The following is a 17,022-nucleotide window of genomic DNA, read 5'->3' on the forward strand; positions in this document are numbered from 1 at the left end:
CATCTCCCTTGCTGAACATTTCTTCCATGAAGGCCTTATAATGATCACGATACTGTTGATTTGACTTCAGCTTCTTCTTTAAGTGCTGCAAACGTACCATAGCAAGCTTCTTGTTATTAGGTAGTGAAGGAGGACTGATGCTCTTGAAAGGAAGGGGCAGTTGAAAATGTCCATCTTCTTTATGTTTGATGTTGTCACTAAGAAGACGTATAAAGCGGATGTTTTCCTGTTACACATATTTATCCTCATAACCCTTCTCATTGAAATCTGACTCTAATACCTTTAAAACATCATTAGCTGATGGAACTGACAATTCTTTCACTGAAACTCGATGAATGAAACTTGACTTCCTTGTCTGTCCAGGTGGGGATTACAAAGGCCAATGATACTCCAACCCAGCTCTGTTTTCCAGCTCTTTAAAAGTAATTTAAAAACATATACCAATTTCATCATCATCATCATCATCATCATCATCATCGTGCTATTATATTATATTGTTATATAGGCCTATTCAACTGACAGTTCCACTGATTTGACCTCTTCTGTTGCTGCTGGCCCTGACCTACTCTTACTTTTATTTATTTATTTATTTAGCTATTTTTCCTGCTAGTGGATGCAGAAATAAGTTATTTATTATAATGATTATTATTGCGAATAATATTTTTTGAATATTACAATATGTTCGTATAACGTGTGAGTAGCTGCGTTGAAAATTTTTTATATGTTAGTGTTTTTAAAAAACAATACCAATGTTGAGAATAGCGGTATACTAACAACAACCTATGGCAGTGCTGAAAATAAAAGCGCTAAACGTTGACATCTACACGCAGAATGCGGCCGGCGCCGTCGACGCGCATGACGTCACACACTGAGACGTAGATGGGTGGCGCAAAGTCTCGCACACGAAACAGAACTTGCGGAAGTGTCGGTCTGAGTACGAATGTCAACAAGAGAGGAGAAAAGGTATAGTCAAAATAAAGTCATATTTACGCGTAAAAGGAAACAATCTATTTTCGAATAGTTTGTACTATAGCACCATGTCCTAATAGTGCCCTATTATGAAGTAAAGTGAGTAGCAGGAAGCCAGTTAGCGTTAGTTAAATTCAGGCGAGTGTGAAAGGCTGGGTAGAAGTCGTTAACGAAACTTTCGGATCAATGTGTCAGTTTAGACGCTGGTCGCACGGCCTATTACTGTGTTACCGTCGAAACGTCAGGAAATGTTCTTAAATATATTTCTTGACTGCATGTATGAAATGTAACTGATTAGTAATACAGTTTCATATCTAAACATTACAGCGCTACTCTGCCTGACACCAAGTTGCGTCACTGTCGAGAAAAGAGCGAGACAGGAAGTCATCCTGCTTTCTGAGGACGTTTTACGCGTTTTTATTTGTCAATCACCGACTATTTTTTATATCGAATTCAATAGTTTCACATTTGTCGAGGTAACGCCGATAAGTTTCAAATTGTTAAAATTTTTGGAAACCAAAGGCAAGCCGCGCTATGAGCTGCAGTTAGTGTTTTCATTGTCTAAACGGTGGTAGTTTATCAGGTGTTTATTTCTGTCTTCACAGCTAAACACTTCCAACAAGACACATTGCTGACGATGGCGCCTGTAACTGTGGCGAGCTGATGGATCTACCGACCATATTTCTTTCCATAAATTGTATTTTAATTTGTGTTTTATGAGACAACGACAGTCATTGGCTTGTTATAATGTCTGCCTCCCTCAGCCTTTGCGTTTTAGCTGTTTTGTTTTTATCAGGTAAGATCTCATGATTTGTCCTTGAGTGTGTATCAAGCAAATATGGAACAACATTTGTATATATTGTAAATAGTATATATTTTATTATTTTTATATCTTATTATATATATCTGAGACAGACTTTTCATGTAGTTCAAAATATGGACCTTACCTTAACCAAAGGTTTCCTGTGGTGACTTTAGGGTCAAGCTAGGTAGACAAAAGGTTGACTGTATTTACATTGTGATAACTGTCAATAAACAACATTTAGCGATCCTTATCTTTTCTTTTTAATTCAAATTTTTTGTTTTTGCTCCGACAGTTCCTTGCACTTTGGAGCTGGTCTACAGTGCCGGTAAGTAAGAGCTTGACATCTCTATGTTTATGTTTAAGGGGACCCTTGACCCCAAACTGCTCCCCGGGTGCCGCAGCAAAAAATGTCTCACCACTGCTCCGGGTGTGTGTTCACTACTCACTGCTGTGTGTGTGCACTTGGATGGGTTAAATGCCGAGCACAAATTCTGAGAATGGGACGCCATACTTGGCCACACGTCACTCCACTTTCACTTATATTTCAGTCTGAATACTCATTTTAATTCACACCCTATGACCCAGTTAAAAATACAACATTCCTGACCAGAATAGTCATCGAGAGGAGCGCAGCCCAAAACTAGAGCCTTAGAAATTAAACGTCACCTTCTTGCAGTGTGTTTTATTGGTATGTCTACATGCAAAGTCCAATATATGGTTTTTTTTTTTTTTTATCTCTTGACTGTCATTCTTACGTTGTTGTACACGCATTAATGGTTTGGTCACAATTACTGTTGGAACGCAAATACTGGAGGAGAAATATTTTCCCTTGCAAATATTGCATAAAGTTTTTCATGCAAATTTGTTATGTTGACCAACAGAATGCTGCTTGACTATACAATTGACGGTAGACAATAGGCGTTTCTCAATGTCAAGGATCCTTCCTTGGCAGGACGCGTCCTTCCAAGTCACGTCCTTCAGAGGCTAGGCGAGACTCCTCTTAAGCATTCGGAGAACACGTAAATGGAACAGGCTAGCAAGTGCACGTAATTGCGTCATTACGTCAGTGAAAAGGTCCGTTTGAATAACGCTGTGAATGGTATCGTTAAATTACTTTGGACAACTTAACTAGTTATTTATAAAAGAAATGCCGATGACGCAACCAATTGTTAAATGACAGGTCCGGTTCAGTTAACCATTTGTATTTATATAATTTACAATATCAATATGGTAGTAATTTGTACTGGCATTTAAACGTTAAACTTAACTTATATTTACTACAGTTATAACAAATGTTTGGTAACGTAAATAAAAATCGTTAACGCTCCGACTCCGCTAACGTTCGACATTTTTGAATTTTTGAACAAGATAGCAAAGCTGCACGCATAGGATTGTGGGTGATTTGAGAGCGCGAAGGATACACATATGCATCCTTTCCTGTGTATGGGATATTCTTCGAACGAAGGACTCAGTCCTTGGTTGAAATTCCGAGGATCCTCGACATTGGAACAGTCCTTCGACGGATGTCGATGACATAGCATCCTCGAAATACTGGCTTCCGAGGATCCTTCCTTGACATTGAGAAACACCTAGGGTTCCTTTTTTTTTCCCCAACGTGACTTGTCTTTACTTCCTGCTTGACAGCTTAGGATTTCTTTCCAATACTGTCTTTGGATGTTTTAGTATATTTAAATGCTCAGTATTTTGTTATACGTTTTAAAATGCCTTTATGTCTACTTTTCATGTTCTCAAAGGACTCCAGTAAATCAAATATTTTGTTTATTGTAATCATTTCACATAGAAATTTAGGTTCTGAACACAATTTTTAAAGATACCTTTGCTTTAACTGTCTGTTTCAGGTCATTGTGATCATTCAACCAAAATACTACAGTCCAGACAAGGAGAGATTCGTAACTCTGCCCACCATGGCTGGCCTTCCCGTCCATTTAACTGCAGTTGGTTGATTACCTCAAAAGTTGGGGAGCGTGTCATTATCAGGTACCAGCAGAATTTAATCAGCCATTTTTTGTGATCTTGAAACACCCGAAATCAAAGCACTAACACTTTTTTTTTCTTGTTAAGCGTTACATTTACTTATGTACAGTAATAACAATAAATTACTCAGAATTGCAAGCAACTAACAACCCTAAACCAAACTTTTATCCTAACCTTGACACAATAGTGACACAATAGTAAGTGCATGTTGTTTATATTTAAATGTATAATTACACTGTAACAAGGACACCTTAAAAGAACAAAATTTTTGTATTTTGGGATACTGTACAGATATGAATGTAAAAAGGGAAAGTCAGCCCAATGATGAGTGTATCTCAGTTTGAAAATAGGTTAACAGATGGCTTTTGCTGTTAACAAGGTGAGAGATTGCTTTGTTGCTTACACAGTAAATTTCATTTTCTGTGTGTCCATCTCTTTTGAAGTTTTTCCCAGTTCAATATGAAATGTGGGCAGGAATGGGTGTCCGTGGTTCCTCTCACTGGCTCTCCATCCAAATTCTGCGGTTCCCAGCTTCCAGCACCATTTGAGATGTCAGGGGGAAACGTTACAGTGACACACCACTTCTTCCCTCATTTCTACCCAGTAACAGGGTTCCATCTTTCATATATTAAAGGTAGAGTGCAACACGTTGATGAAAATTGTTAATTTTTCCTGCCCTCTTACTGACTTTATCCAGAAAAACTGTGAAAGCTTCTTTTTTTGAAGAATTAACTTTTTGGTATGTTTTTAACAGGATTCTTTAATCTTTTCACCCATCTCTCCAGACTCGGGTCCCTGTTTTCCAGGCGAGTTTGAATGTTACAGTGAGCGCTGTCTCCCGGCATCATGGCGCTGTAACGGAAGGGTTGAATGCCTTGGCGTGGGTGATGAGCTTGGCTCTGACGAGGACGGATGTGATGACATTAGCTCTAAATCACCCATAGATGTATGTGGGGGATACTTGGATGCGTTTTATGGTTCATTTACTCCCCCTGTACAAACTGGACAACCGGTGGAGTGTGTGTGGACGGTTGACCCCCAGGATTCGCGACCACTCAAATTAGAGCTTCAGCAACTGGAGCTGGGTCCTCGAGACAAGATCATAATCAAAGACCAGTCCCACGGGACAGGCAACATCATTAAAACAGTGAGTTTTACTCTGTGTGCCAGATGATGTAGCATGATCAGTGCAGAGTAATCTATTCCAGTCTTGTTGTTTATTTAAATGTTCACACCACTTCAGCTTTTGATAATATGGATACTATATCATACACTCTTGTTGGCTATTACAGATCAACTTTGTGTCCAATAACAAAGCAGTGGAGGTGGAGTCCCACACCGGCTTGCTTTCCCTGATTTACCATATGGAGCCTTCATTGGAAGGGCGGGGCTTTAATGCGACCTATCGCATTAAGGATTACTGCTTTCCATGGGAGGAGCTTTGTGGAGGATCAATGGGTGGCTGTTACAGCACAAAGCAGCGTTGTGACGGACACTGGGACTGTCCTGAAACGGGCTTGGATGAAGAAGGATGCTGGGGCTGTCAGGCTGGGCACTTCCTCTGTGGGAAGGGAGGAATTCAAACAGGACAACCAATCTGCTTCTCGATTCATGAGCGTTGCAACTACCAGCTGAATTGTGCTGATGGGACTGATGAAAGAGAATGTACCATCTGTCAACCTGGGACATTTCACTGTGACAGTGACAGGTTTGTTTATGTGCATAAACAAGTGTACACTTCTGTAAAAAAAAAAAAAAAAAAAAAAGTTTTTGATGTTTTTTTAATAAGAATGCATTTATTTGATAAAATATACAGAAAAACAGTAATAGTGTACATTTTTATTACAATTTTAAAAAATCACTTTTCTAGTATTTTAATATATTAGTTATAGTATATATTAGTTATAGTATTTTAAAATGTAATTTTCAGCATTATTCCTCCATTCCATTTTTTCAAATACATTTTTTTGAAAACCATGATTAATTTTAAGTAGAAAGTACAAAAAAAAAAGTAAAAATTATTTTGTCACTAATTAAATGTCTTTTACTGTCAATTTTGTCTTTGCTAAATAAAAGTTGTATTATTTTTTTACTGACCCAAAGCTTTTTTATTGGTAGTTTATATTTTTTCAAATGATATGACGGCTTCTGTGTTTAAAATCTGCCATTGTTTAATAATTGAAACAGGTGTGTGTTTGAGAGCTGGCGCTGTGATGGACAGGTGGACTGTAAGGATGGCACAGATGAGCTTAACTGCACTGTGACCCTGCCCCGAAAAGTTATAACCGCAGCTACAGTTGGAAGCCTAGTTTGTGGACTTCTTCTAGTCATTGCAATGGGCTGCACCTGCAAGCTGTACTCCCTACGCACTCGAGAGTACAGGTAAAACAATCTAAACCAGATAATAACTATATAACATTTGAAGAATTTTCTAAATATATTTATTCTACAACAATGTCAATGATTATGTTTGTTTTTGAGTACGATAAGAATGTAATTATGTGGTGTATTATGGTATAATAGTAGCTTTTATTGACAGTATTTCTGTGTACTGTTCTCTTGTTTTCTCAGCATGTTCGCACCAATCACTCGTCAAGAGGCTGAACTGATCCAGCAGCAGGCCCCGCCTTCTTATGGTCAGCTGATTGCTCAGGGAATCATTCCACCAGTGGAAGACTTCCCTACTGAAAACCCCAACGAGGTAGGAGCTCTCGTAACTGATTTATTACAGCAACATGAGGTTCATCACATTTTAATGCAATAATTTATTATAAATGATACATGATAATAGAATTTTAATACAATCCTTTAATGGTATTTATTTTTAAAGAACACTTTTAAGCAAGGTTGCATTAAATTGATCAAACCTGAGAGTAAATACATTTATAATGTTACAAATGATATATTTCAGTTAAATACTGAACTTTTGATCTTTCTTTCCATCAAAAAGTCCTGGAAAAAAATTTATCATGGTTTCCACAAATATTTTAAGCAGCGCGACTGATTTCAACATCAATGACAAAAAAAAAAAAGTTACTTTAGCACCAGATCAGCTTATTATAATGATTTCTAAAGGATCATGTGACACTGCAGACTGGAGTAATGGCTGTTGGAAATAAAGCTTTGCCAACACATTACGGTCACATTACAATTTAAATATTTTTTAAAATCAAACAGTAATTTTAAATTGTAATACTATTTTACAGTATACTGTATTTTTGATCAAATAAATGCGGCCTGAGTGAACAGTAATGTTTATAGTCTGTTTTATTTTTTGTGGATTTTTGTGTTTGATTTTGTTTTTGTTTACAACAGTTCTCTTTTTCTCTTTTTCCCAGTCTGCCTCACTCTCCCTGAGAGGAATACTGCAGCTCCTCAGTCAAGACAATGCTTCCTCTCTACGGCGAAGACGCAGGCCACGGTTTGTCCGGAGAGCTATGCGGCGTCTGCGAAGATGGGGCTTAATTCCTCGGTCTGCCCCCAGGCCGACACAGACCACCACCTCTTCCTCCCAGCAGACAGAAGCGGCTAATTCTAGCGCTGAGCCCAGTCAGTCAAGTCCTGGAGTCTCCTCAGTGGCTACAGAGGCAGCCAGTCAGTCCTTGCCTCAAAAACTGGCTTTATCCCTACAGACAGAAACACAGCAGCAAGCGGAGGCTCCTCTTTTTTCTCCCCCAGCTCCTGTTCCTGTCCAGTTAATCGAAGTCACAGAAACACAACAGACCCCACCCGTCGCTGTCCCCCCAAGTAGCCCTTCCCTGGCATCTCTCTTCCAGAGTCTTGGGCGGAGCATTTCCCGTTTCCGACCCTCCCCCTCCCCATCCCTTACTTCTCTTCCTCTCTCAGCATCCCCCTCTTTTTCCTCTTCCTCCTCTGATGATGAAGTGTTGCTGATTCCTCTCTCTGATGACACAACCTCTGAAGATGATGTGCCCATGCTAACATGAGGGACTCGTTCTCTATTCCTTTTTTGGTTCTGTCTCTACACCTTGCTCTTGCTGTCCTGCCTTCCTCTTTTCAGCACGTGAGCGTCACCATGTTTGCTTCTTGTGCTGGCTTGGTGCCTTAACTTGTATTAGAGCATCTGTTTCTTGACTTAAGAGAAGAAGTATTGAATTAATGTGCTTCAAATATTTGACAAGCGACTGTGTGTGTATGGATGTGTGGGTTGTGCACTTATCTAAAGTGTTCATTGAAGAACATTTGCACAATGAATCTCCCCCAGCTGGCTTACGAAATGTCCCTCTGTGTGATCCTGTGCCACGATGTTGGTTAAAAAGATTGATTTTAGTTAGAATAGCTTTATTTTTTAATCTGCAGACATGGTTGTGTGATGTGCATACATGTGAGTTTACATCATTATGCTACAGGCCACATATTTTATTGTGTTTGTTCCTCAGAAGTGCCTTTGACTGAGCTTCCTGTACATCACTAGACAGTATGTGATTGCATATATTGATTGCGTATATTGGGCCAAACACACTTGCACAAAGGTTTACATATAAATGTAGAACTCACCCTCGCTATGTATATGGTAGTGCATGGCAACTGTGGCAATAACTTAAGTCTTGTGTGTTGTGGGTGAGTGATTGTTTGTGTGTGTATGTATGAGAGAGAGTTAACTAGCTAAAGGTGGCAAGCCACTCAGATGAGACAATCCTTCCTGGAGGCTTCACTTGCACCTCCATATGCACCACCAACCTGAATGGCATCACTATATCACAAACTTGAATATGTTTTACAAAATGAAAAAAAAAATCTGATTCTAATACTTTTCTGGCTCAGTTGACAATAAACAGGCAACCAGTTGTAATGCCATAGCTATAGTCACTTGGTTTCAGCTGCTGGTATGATCTGTCATTTCACTCCTTTTACCCTGTCAATGTTGTTTTTAATCTATGTTTTCTTCAGTGCAGAAGTGTTGAACTCTTATCTGCTGAATGGTGATTGCATTAGAAAGACATGGGTGGGAATTATCTTAATAGAAGGATGCATTTCACTGTATATATTTGCTAAACCAGCTGGTAAATCCACAAAGATTAAAATGATTTGCACTTTTATTCTTCCTTGATTTAATGTGTCCGTTTGAATGTTATTGTTAATTTCTCGTGAGTTCATGAAAATGAAAAGTGATTTTTTTTTTTTTAATACAAATCTTCTGATTTTCAGAAAAGTGTTATAGGTGGAGAATGACTTAATTCTATGAGGTGGAACAATGAAAGGGGATTGTCTTATTTGCACATCAAAACCAGTGTTGTTAGTCATTGGCTCCATTTCATTGCGTGAATCGGAGGTAAAAAAAAAAATGATATAAATACTGTTCAGTTTCTTGCACAGACAGATGGTTTTGTGTCTTTACAAATCACTGTATTGTCACGAGTCACAGGGTCGAATTTGGTTATCAGTGTTCATCTTCAGTTCTCTCTTCACAGCAGTTCAGTCAGTGTACTGTTTGAGTAAATGAATTACTCCGGGATATTGGTTTGTTTGAATTCAGAAGGAGTGTCAGCCACATTAAAAAAGTGAACAGCTTAAGTCATTTGTGGATTAATGCGTATTGGAGATGCGAACCGTTTAAAACGATTCAGTTCGATTTGGTGAACTGAATGATTCGTTCGCGAACCGGATATCCAGACTGCTTTGTTTTGAACTCTCTCACACAACAGACACAGAAGAGAAGACAATGCTGAATAAAGTCGTCGTTTTTTTGCTATTTTTGGACCAAAATGTATTTTCGATGCTTCAAAAAATGTCACATGGGACTACTTTGAAGATGTTTGTATTGCCTTTCTGGACATGGACAGTAGACCGTACACACAGCTTCAATGGAGGGACTGAGAGCTCTCGGACTAAATCTAAAATATCTTAAACTGTGTTCCAAAGATGAACGGAGGTCTTACGGGTTTGGAACAACTTGAGGGTAAGTTATTAATGACATAATTTAGCAAACTGGGCGAACTAACCCTTTAAGCAGATAAACATCACATTTTCATTTTTGGGTGAACTATCCCTTTAATATTATAATTGATAATTATTATTTCATACAATAATTGACACTTTTGACTAAAATTGGTTTAAAGGCATAAATGTGAATCATTTTTATACATTTTTTTAACTGTTTTTGTGAAGACATCTGAACTGTAAATTATGCTTTTTACAGTCATTTTACAGTTTAATATGGTACCATAGACATTGCTCTACCCCGCTCATATAGTATACATTTTATTTGTGCAGGTCTTAAAAAAAGGTTTAAAAAGTTATATATAGATATATAAATGACACCTTTCAATTTTATATTTTAATTTAATATTTGTCAAGTCACTGAGTGCATCAAATTATTATTAATGCAGGTTGTCTTTCCCTTTTGATCATGACAATTTTTGTCCTTGTTTTACACAGGCAGGTAATAAAGTCGAGCTTCCTTTCTGGAAAAATTGGTCTTCACAAGGGGAAGAATAGGGAGTTCATTTAAGATCAGTGCAGGTTGTCTCACAATATCTAACATTTCTACACCTTTGTCTCTTCAGTCTATATTGGCTTATGCTAGTCACTGTCAGACAAATTCATAGGAGCGTTCTCTGGCTGGAAATGTGATCATCTGTTTAGAGACAAGCAGCATGGAAAGATACACACATAAGTATTTTGTGTAGGTGACAGTTGCGTGAACTGTTGTAAAAAGAAAAACAGAAACCTTGAGATGCATTTGCTCTTTGTTACTTTGTTTTGGTAACACGGTGATCTATGAGCTGTTCCATGAGTTGGGTTTCAGTAAGGAGCTCTTCAGCTGATGAAAGGATTGTTCTTTCTCCTCTCAGGGTAGGTAAAACTGCTTTAGTTTTCCTAAATGTTCTTTATGTAATTGAATAAATATCTATTAGTGTTATGATGTTTATTATAGCCCTGTTATGTTGTGCATTTGCAGGTAAGTTTTGTCATTGTGTGTTATAAAGCTGGCATTGACTGCTGGTCTCATGGTCAGGTGACCAGCTAGGATGAGATGGGTCTGGTTAGACTGTATTCTCCTACTGTGATCAAAGAAATGCAGAAAGACTTTAGCTCTACCCACATTGACCTTGGTGCTCCATTAGAGAACAAGATACCCACTGAATGCATACAAAACACTGTGCCAGTGACAGTAACCTCGTGAAAAAAAAAACAGTTTAAATTGTAATATAATAGTTTACAATATTACAGGTATTTTTTTGTTAAAATGCAGCCCTTGTAAATGTAAAAATCTTCTTTCAGAAGCATAAAATTTTTTTACAGACTCGAAACCTTTGAATGGCAGTTTAAATCATGGCATTAACATGGTACTAGGTACAAACCAGATTCCCAAAAAGTTGGGACACTGTACAAATTGTGAATAAAAACAGAATGCAATGATGTGGAAGTTTCAAATTTCAATATTTTATTCAGAATACAGCATAAATGTCATCTCAAATGTTTAAACTGAGAAAATGTATAATTTTAAGGGAACAATAAGTTAATTTTAAATTTCATGGCATCAACACATCTCAAAAAATTGGGACAAGGCCATGTTTACCACTGTGTGGCATCCCCTCTTCTTTTTATAACAGTCTGCAAACGACTGGGGACTGAGGAGACAAGTTGCTCAAGTTTAGGAATAGGAATGTTGTCGCTTTCTTGTCTAATACAGGCTTCTAGTCGCTCAACTGTCTTAGATTATCTTTGTCGCATCTTCCTCTTTATGATGTGCAAAATGTTTTCTATGGGTGAAAGATCTGGACTGCAAGCTGGCCATTTCAGTACCCGGATCCGTCTTCTACACATGATGTTGTAATTGATGCAGTATGTGGTCTTGCATTGTCATGTTGGAAAATGCAAGGTCTTCCCTAAAAGAGACAACGTCTGGATGGGAGCATAAGTTGTTCTAGAAGTTGGATATATCTTTCAGCATTGATTGTGCCTTTCCAGATGTGTAAGCTGCCTATGCCACACACACTCATGCAACCCCATACCATCAGAGATGCAGGCTTCTGAACTGAGTGCTGATAACAACTTTGATTGTCATCAGGACTAAAGAGGACAAGGACATGGTGACCCAGTTTTACAAAAAGAACTTCAAAATTTAATTAGTCTGACCACAGAACAGTTTTCCACTTTGCCAAATCCATTTAAAACGAGCCTTGGCCCAGAGAAAACGCCTGCACTTCCGGATCATGTTTAGATATGGCTTTTTTGAACTATAGAGTTTTGGCCGGCAATGGTGATTGGCACGGTGGATTGTGTTCTCTGACAATGTTTTCTGGAAGTATTCCTGAGCCCATGTTGTGATTTCCATTACAGTAGCATTCCTGTATGTGATGCAGTGCCGTCTAAGGGCCTGAAGTTCACGGGCATCCAGTATGGTTTTCCAGCCTTGACCCTTATGCACAGATTGTTCCAGATTCTCTGAATCTTTGGATTATATTATGCACTGTAGATGATGATAACTTCAAAATCGTTGCAATTTTTCTGTGAGAAACTCCTTTCTGATATTGCTCCACTGTTTTTCGCCGCAACATTGGGGGAATTGGTGATCCTCTGCCCATCTTGACTTCTGAGAGACACTGCCACTCTGACAGGCAATGTTAACAATTGACCTAATAAGTTGCAAATTGGTCCTCCAGCTGTTCCTTATGTACATTTAACTTTTCCAGCCTCTTATTGCTACCTATCCCCACTTTTTTGGAATGTGTAGCTCTCATGAAATCCAAAATGAGCCAATATTTGGCATGACATTTCAAAATGTCTCACTTTCAACATTTGATATGTTATCTATATTCTATTGTGAATAAAATATGTTTATGAGATTTGTGAATTATTCCATTGCTTTTTTACTCACAATTTGTATATTGAGTCCCAACTTCTTTGGAATCGAGTTTGTATTTAAGTGAAAACGTTACTACGATAACATGTAAATACCCAAACTTTGTTGGCAAAAGCTTTTTTCACTAATTCTGCTCACTATTGCATTGATTTTGTACATTTAATCCATATTATATATCACTGTTTGCAATGTCTATCACTCTGTGTAAATATAACATCTAAATTTCTTAATGTAAATAGCCGCTGCCTAATGTAAAACACAGATGATATACTCAAAGACATCCCCTGCCCGTCTTCCTTCCTCTCAGGATGCTGGTTCAGTGACACAGAGGCTCGTGTGCTTCACGGTTCCATCATGGCAGCTTTACTGTTACTGATTCAGATCAATCCCTTCACACTTGCTCCCTCCAGGACACGGGCTGCTATTCAGTGAACCTCAGTCGAGCTCAGAGCCTGGTGTGGGAAGAAGGAAAGATGTCCATTGATGAGTCCATTCTGCTGGTTGATATGCAATAAAATTAAATATTATGTTCTTGTTGAGTCTGGAGTCAAACCTCGGACTTCCATGTTCTCTGATTTTCCATTCCTGGTGTGTTTCTGTGTGTTTTAGGGGAAGGCTATCAGTTTGTAGTCTGTTTCTAACAGATTTCTTACGTAATCAAACAAATGCTGCTCTTTTGAAAAATCACAGGGAGCTATATTTTGCAGGTTTGAAAAGTAGGCTTTTGTGAAATTTGTACAAATATTTTAGAAAATAGAGTAGAGTAAATGTGACATAAACGGTCCACTTTTTTCTTCCCAGTGGATTGGGTTGTCATACCTTCATTCCTTAAGAGGGAGTGTCTCATTGATTTTCATTTTCATTTTTAATCCTTTGTAATGCTTTGACTCTGCTGTGCTCAGTTTTGAGTTCTATTTCTTTTTCACAAGTCTCTCACTTTGTTGGCATAATAACAAAACTTCCCTCATGATTTTCAAGTGTAATGTCACTTTTCTTCACCAGAGTGATCGCTGGAAAGAGGAGAAGGAGAGGAGTGGAATGAATGGAGTGGAGAGATATATGGCTTCAGACAGCCGTTGTTTCATATCCAAACTCACTAAATTTTATCTCCATAAGTAAAGCCTGGGCTGAAATATAGATAGAGTTTCTCAGTGAAAGACTGACCAGTGAAAGAGTAGATATGAGACCTGGACTCATGAAAGGAGACCAAACCCTGCTCATAATCTACATAGACACCCACTTTCTGGGGCTTGACTTTCAGACAGAGAGAGACAGACAGGCAGTCACAGGCCTTATACTCACTTCCATTCCTCAACCAGAGTCCAGAGTCCATTCCTTGGAATCAGAGTCATTTTTTCCTTTCCTGTTAACAGACTCCCTCGCCACACCTAAATTCCACTCAGTTTTCCCTTTCACCTGCACTTCAAAATACGATTTACCAGAGGAGAATACTTCCTTCCCCAGGACGCTGTGACATGTATCAAACCTCCATGGACTTTCTGGGACAATCTGTCATGTCTCTGCATATCTAGCTTGTTTGTCATCCTCAGACAAGACGTTTTTCAGATGAGCTGTTTCAGGAGCCATAGTCACATTCCCTGAGAGAGAGATAATTAGCAGACTCTTTAAACATATGTGTAGTATGGAATAAACAGTACAATGAAAGGTTTTTTGGAAATGGAATTTTTTTTCCTTGTGTTTATCTCCTACTTTTCAAATGTTCTTTATGTATGTATGTACTCTTTTACACTCATTTTAATATTAAAATATGTATATCAATTTACATATTAAAAACTTTGATGTTCTCTATCATTGTTCTATTCATTTTTAATTTATACTATTAATTTTTTTTTTTATTGTTTACATTTTTTTAAGTGTCATTGAGTAGCTTGAGATAAAATATATGAGAAAACACATCAAGGAAAAATATTTATTTTGAGCAGAATTTGTGTGTGTAATATCCAGTCACTCTTTAATGTTGACAAATGATTTAAAAAGTATAAGTATTATTAAATTGTATGCATTTATTAAGAATAAAATGCTAACTATGAATTAAGCTATGATACACTATGATAGAGATTTTCTGAAAAAAATGAACCAAATTTTCTATGTATGTATATCTACTGTTGGACATTGTTTGACAAATTAACTAGCAAGAAAAGTGAGTTTTAAGAGTTTAAAAACTTCATAAGACTAAAAGTGCCCACACTATATTCATAAATGCGAAAATGTTTGTGTATAAATGTAGGAAAATTGCATATCCGTAATGCACAATTACAAGTGTAATACAGGTTAGCTAGACTATAGGAAGCATTTCAATATGGGATTCTGACCACATTAAATAAATCTTTGTGATGAACTTATAAGTCTAACCTTGGCGAGCTGTACTGAGCATTTGTTTTCTTCATTCTGCTCTAAATTGCAAATTAAACTTGTCTCTGGCTTGTCTTCTCGCAAACTGGGACTGTGGACAGAAATGAAACTTTCATTAAGGCAAAGTTTGCCTTCCTTTCTTCACTCTCCTCCTCTACAGGAACATTGTTGTGGCTTTTGTGGTCTTTTGTCGTACACGACAGACACACACACTTCTGATCATCTCTGCAGAACAGCACCAGTGGCTTCTCGTGCTTCAGGCATATATAATCTTTCAGATTCTCCACAGGGTTGATAAGTTTGTGTTTCTTCAGTCTTGCTACAGTGTTATGAGGCTCTAGGTCTATTTTACAGAAAGATCCTTCACAGTACAAGCAAGACTTCAAAGCCCCTCTCTTTATTTCCACCCTCTTAAGTCCTTCAACAAGCTCTCTAAATTCTCTATTGATGCCAAGATCGTGTCTCAAGTGAAAGTTCTTCTTGCAAAGCGGGCAATGATTCCTCATACTGCTGTCCCAGTGTGATGATTCATGCCATGCAGAAGTTGTGTCTGCACTGAATGGTTACTGGATGAAATCCTGACATACTGAACACAGGCACCGTTCAGCCTGGGAACTGATGGAAGAAGCCAACGCTGGTGAAAGATGAAAACACAATGATTGTACAAAGCACACACACACACACACACATCTCTACATGCCCCTCCTTTTTAATCAAATTGAACGTCAAACCAGTTTTGACACAGCATTTAAATTCAACATATACTTTAATTGATATTACAATAAAGATTTGCATGAAGTTACAAATTACGTTTAAAAGTGTCTTTCGAATGGCTTTTAAAATAATAGCCTACAATTATTCATACATGCAGAAATGCAAGGTGAAGCAGAAGCACCAATCAGAAAGGAATACAATTCATTAACAAATTAGATTTTTTTTTTTCACCTCTAGGTGCGTGTGGCCTCTTGTGTGTCTTTAGTGCAGCTGTGATGCAATGCAGGAGGAAGGAAAGTATATATTGTCACATGTTCCTCATTGTCATGTCACCTTTTTTTTTTTTACAGTATGACATCATAACTCATCCCATGCAATTATGTTGTAACTGACTGCATTGTGATATATCGTGTGGTAACATGCATTCATTTCCAGATCCAGTGTTCTCAATAAGAAGCGTATGTGAGAGAAAATCCCAGGGAAATCTTTGGAATTTTCTGCATTTGATGTTTTGTGGATAAATTACTCCTCATCAGTCTTAAATGTAATAAAAGAAGGACACCAGTATGTTTACATGGACCTTGACAAACCGATCAAAGGCTTTATTGCCACAAACACACTTACTTGAATTCAAATTGTAAATGACTATGTTAATAAAAAATATGAAATGTTATGTATCTACAAAGCAAACAAGTCATTCTTCAGTGATCATCCAAATTATTTATTTTCACTGTAGAATACAATAGAGATGAACTGCGGTGAAATATAAGGAACACAATTTGAAACAGCATGTTAAAAATAGATTAATATCAATACTGATCAAATTAAACTGTCCATTTATCAGCCAACAGGGATCTTCTGGTTTTCAGCAAAATATGTAAGATGGGGAAAATGTATTTCTTAAAAATTCACTAATATCTGCTCCAGCAGCAACTTTAAATCACAATCAATGAGAACTGTAATGGAATGCCAAAAGTATGCAATGAATAACAAAAAATACAATTAAATCATTAAGGTTAATTAAGAGTTGACTATTAAAGTTTAAAGTATGCAGTATGTCTAATGATCAAACCAAGCTCAAATGCATAAAATAATGCCAATGCTTATACAGGAACCGAGTATGACTTCAAAAGATTGTGTAATATCACTGCAAATGTTAAATACAAACACAGGAGAAACCATTAAAAGGGTAAAAAATACCATTGCTTGGTCTTCAAATATATTCTATTTAATATAATGGTTGTTTATAACAGAGGTTTTTAGCATATTGTATAATAGATCACTAATACTTTAATAATCCTTACAAAGATCTGCATTGGTCCAGTGAACAGAATGA

At 37.5% G+C, this 17,022-nt stretch overlaps 1 protein-coding gene and 1 pseudogene across 1 annotated transcript; one reads left to right on the forward strand and one right to left on the reverse strand.

The window, feature by feature from the left end:
• Nucleotides 1-825: 825 nt before the first annotated feature.
• Nucleotides 826-8,829, forward strand: LOC132103636 (low-density lipoprotein receptor-related protein 10-like). Its single transcript, XM_059508730.1, has 10 exons — nucleotides 826-963; nucleotides 1,575-1,765; nucleotides 2,067-2,099; nucleotides 3,634-3,772; nucleotides 4,213-4,403; nucleotides 4,555-4,916; nucleotides 5,062-5,477; nucleotides 5,957-6,151; nucleotides 6,341-6,470; nucleotides 7,108-8,829. Exons 2-10 carry the CDS (start codon nucleotides 1,717-1,719, stop codon nucleotides 7,714-7,716), a joined length of 2,124 nt encoding a protein of 707 aa, XP_059364713.1. The 5' UTR covers nucleotides 826-963; nucleotides 1,575-1,716; the 3' UTR covers nucleotides 7,717-8,829.
• Nucleotides 8,830-13,695: 4,866 nt separating this feature from the next.
• Nucleotides 13,696-15,478, reverse strand: LOC132098583 (zinc-binding protein A33-like; annotated as a pseudogene).
• Nucleotides 15,479-17,022: the final 1,544 nt, after the last annotated feature.

Source organism: Carassius carassius, chromosome 2 (assembly GCF_963082965.1).
Source record: "Carassius carassius chromosome 2, fCarCar2.1, whole genome shotgun sequence".
NCBI lineage: Eukaryota > Metazoa > Chordata > Actinopteri > Cypriniformes > Cyprinidae > Carassius > Carassius carassius.

What these genes read in the sequence shown, in the direction of transcription:
- LOC132103636 (XM_059508730.1), top strand. Translation starts at nt 1,717, where the DNA reads ATGTCTGCCTCCCTCAGCCTTTGCGTTTTAGCTGTTTTGTTTTTATCA. An exon ending in CAGGCAACATCATTAAAACA is followed by an intron (nt 4,917 to 5,061) that starts GTGAGTTTTACT and finishes TGGCTATTACAG; the next exon opens with ATCAACTTTGTGTCCAATAA. An exon ending in CTACTGAAAACCCCAACGAG is followed by an intron (nt 6,471 to 7,107) that starts GTAGGAGCTCTC and finishes TCTTTTTCCCAG; the next exon opens with TCTGCCTCACTCTCCCTGAG.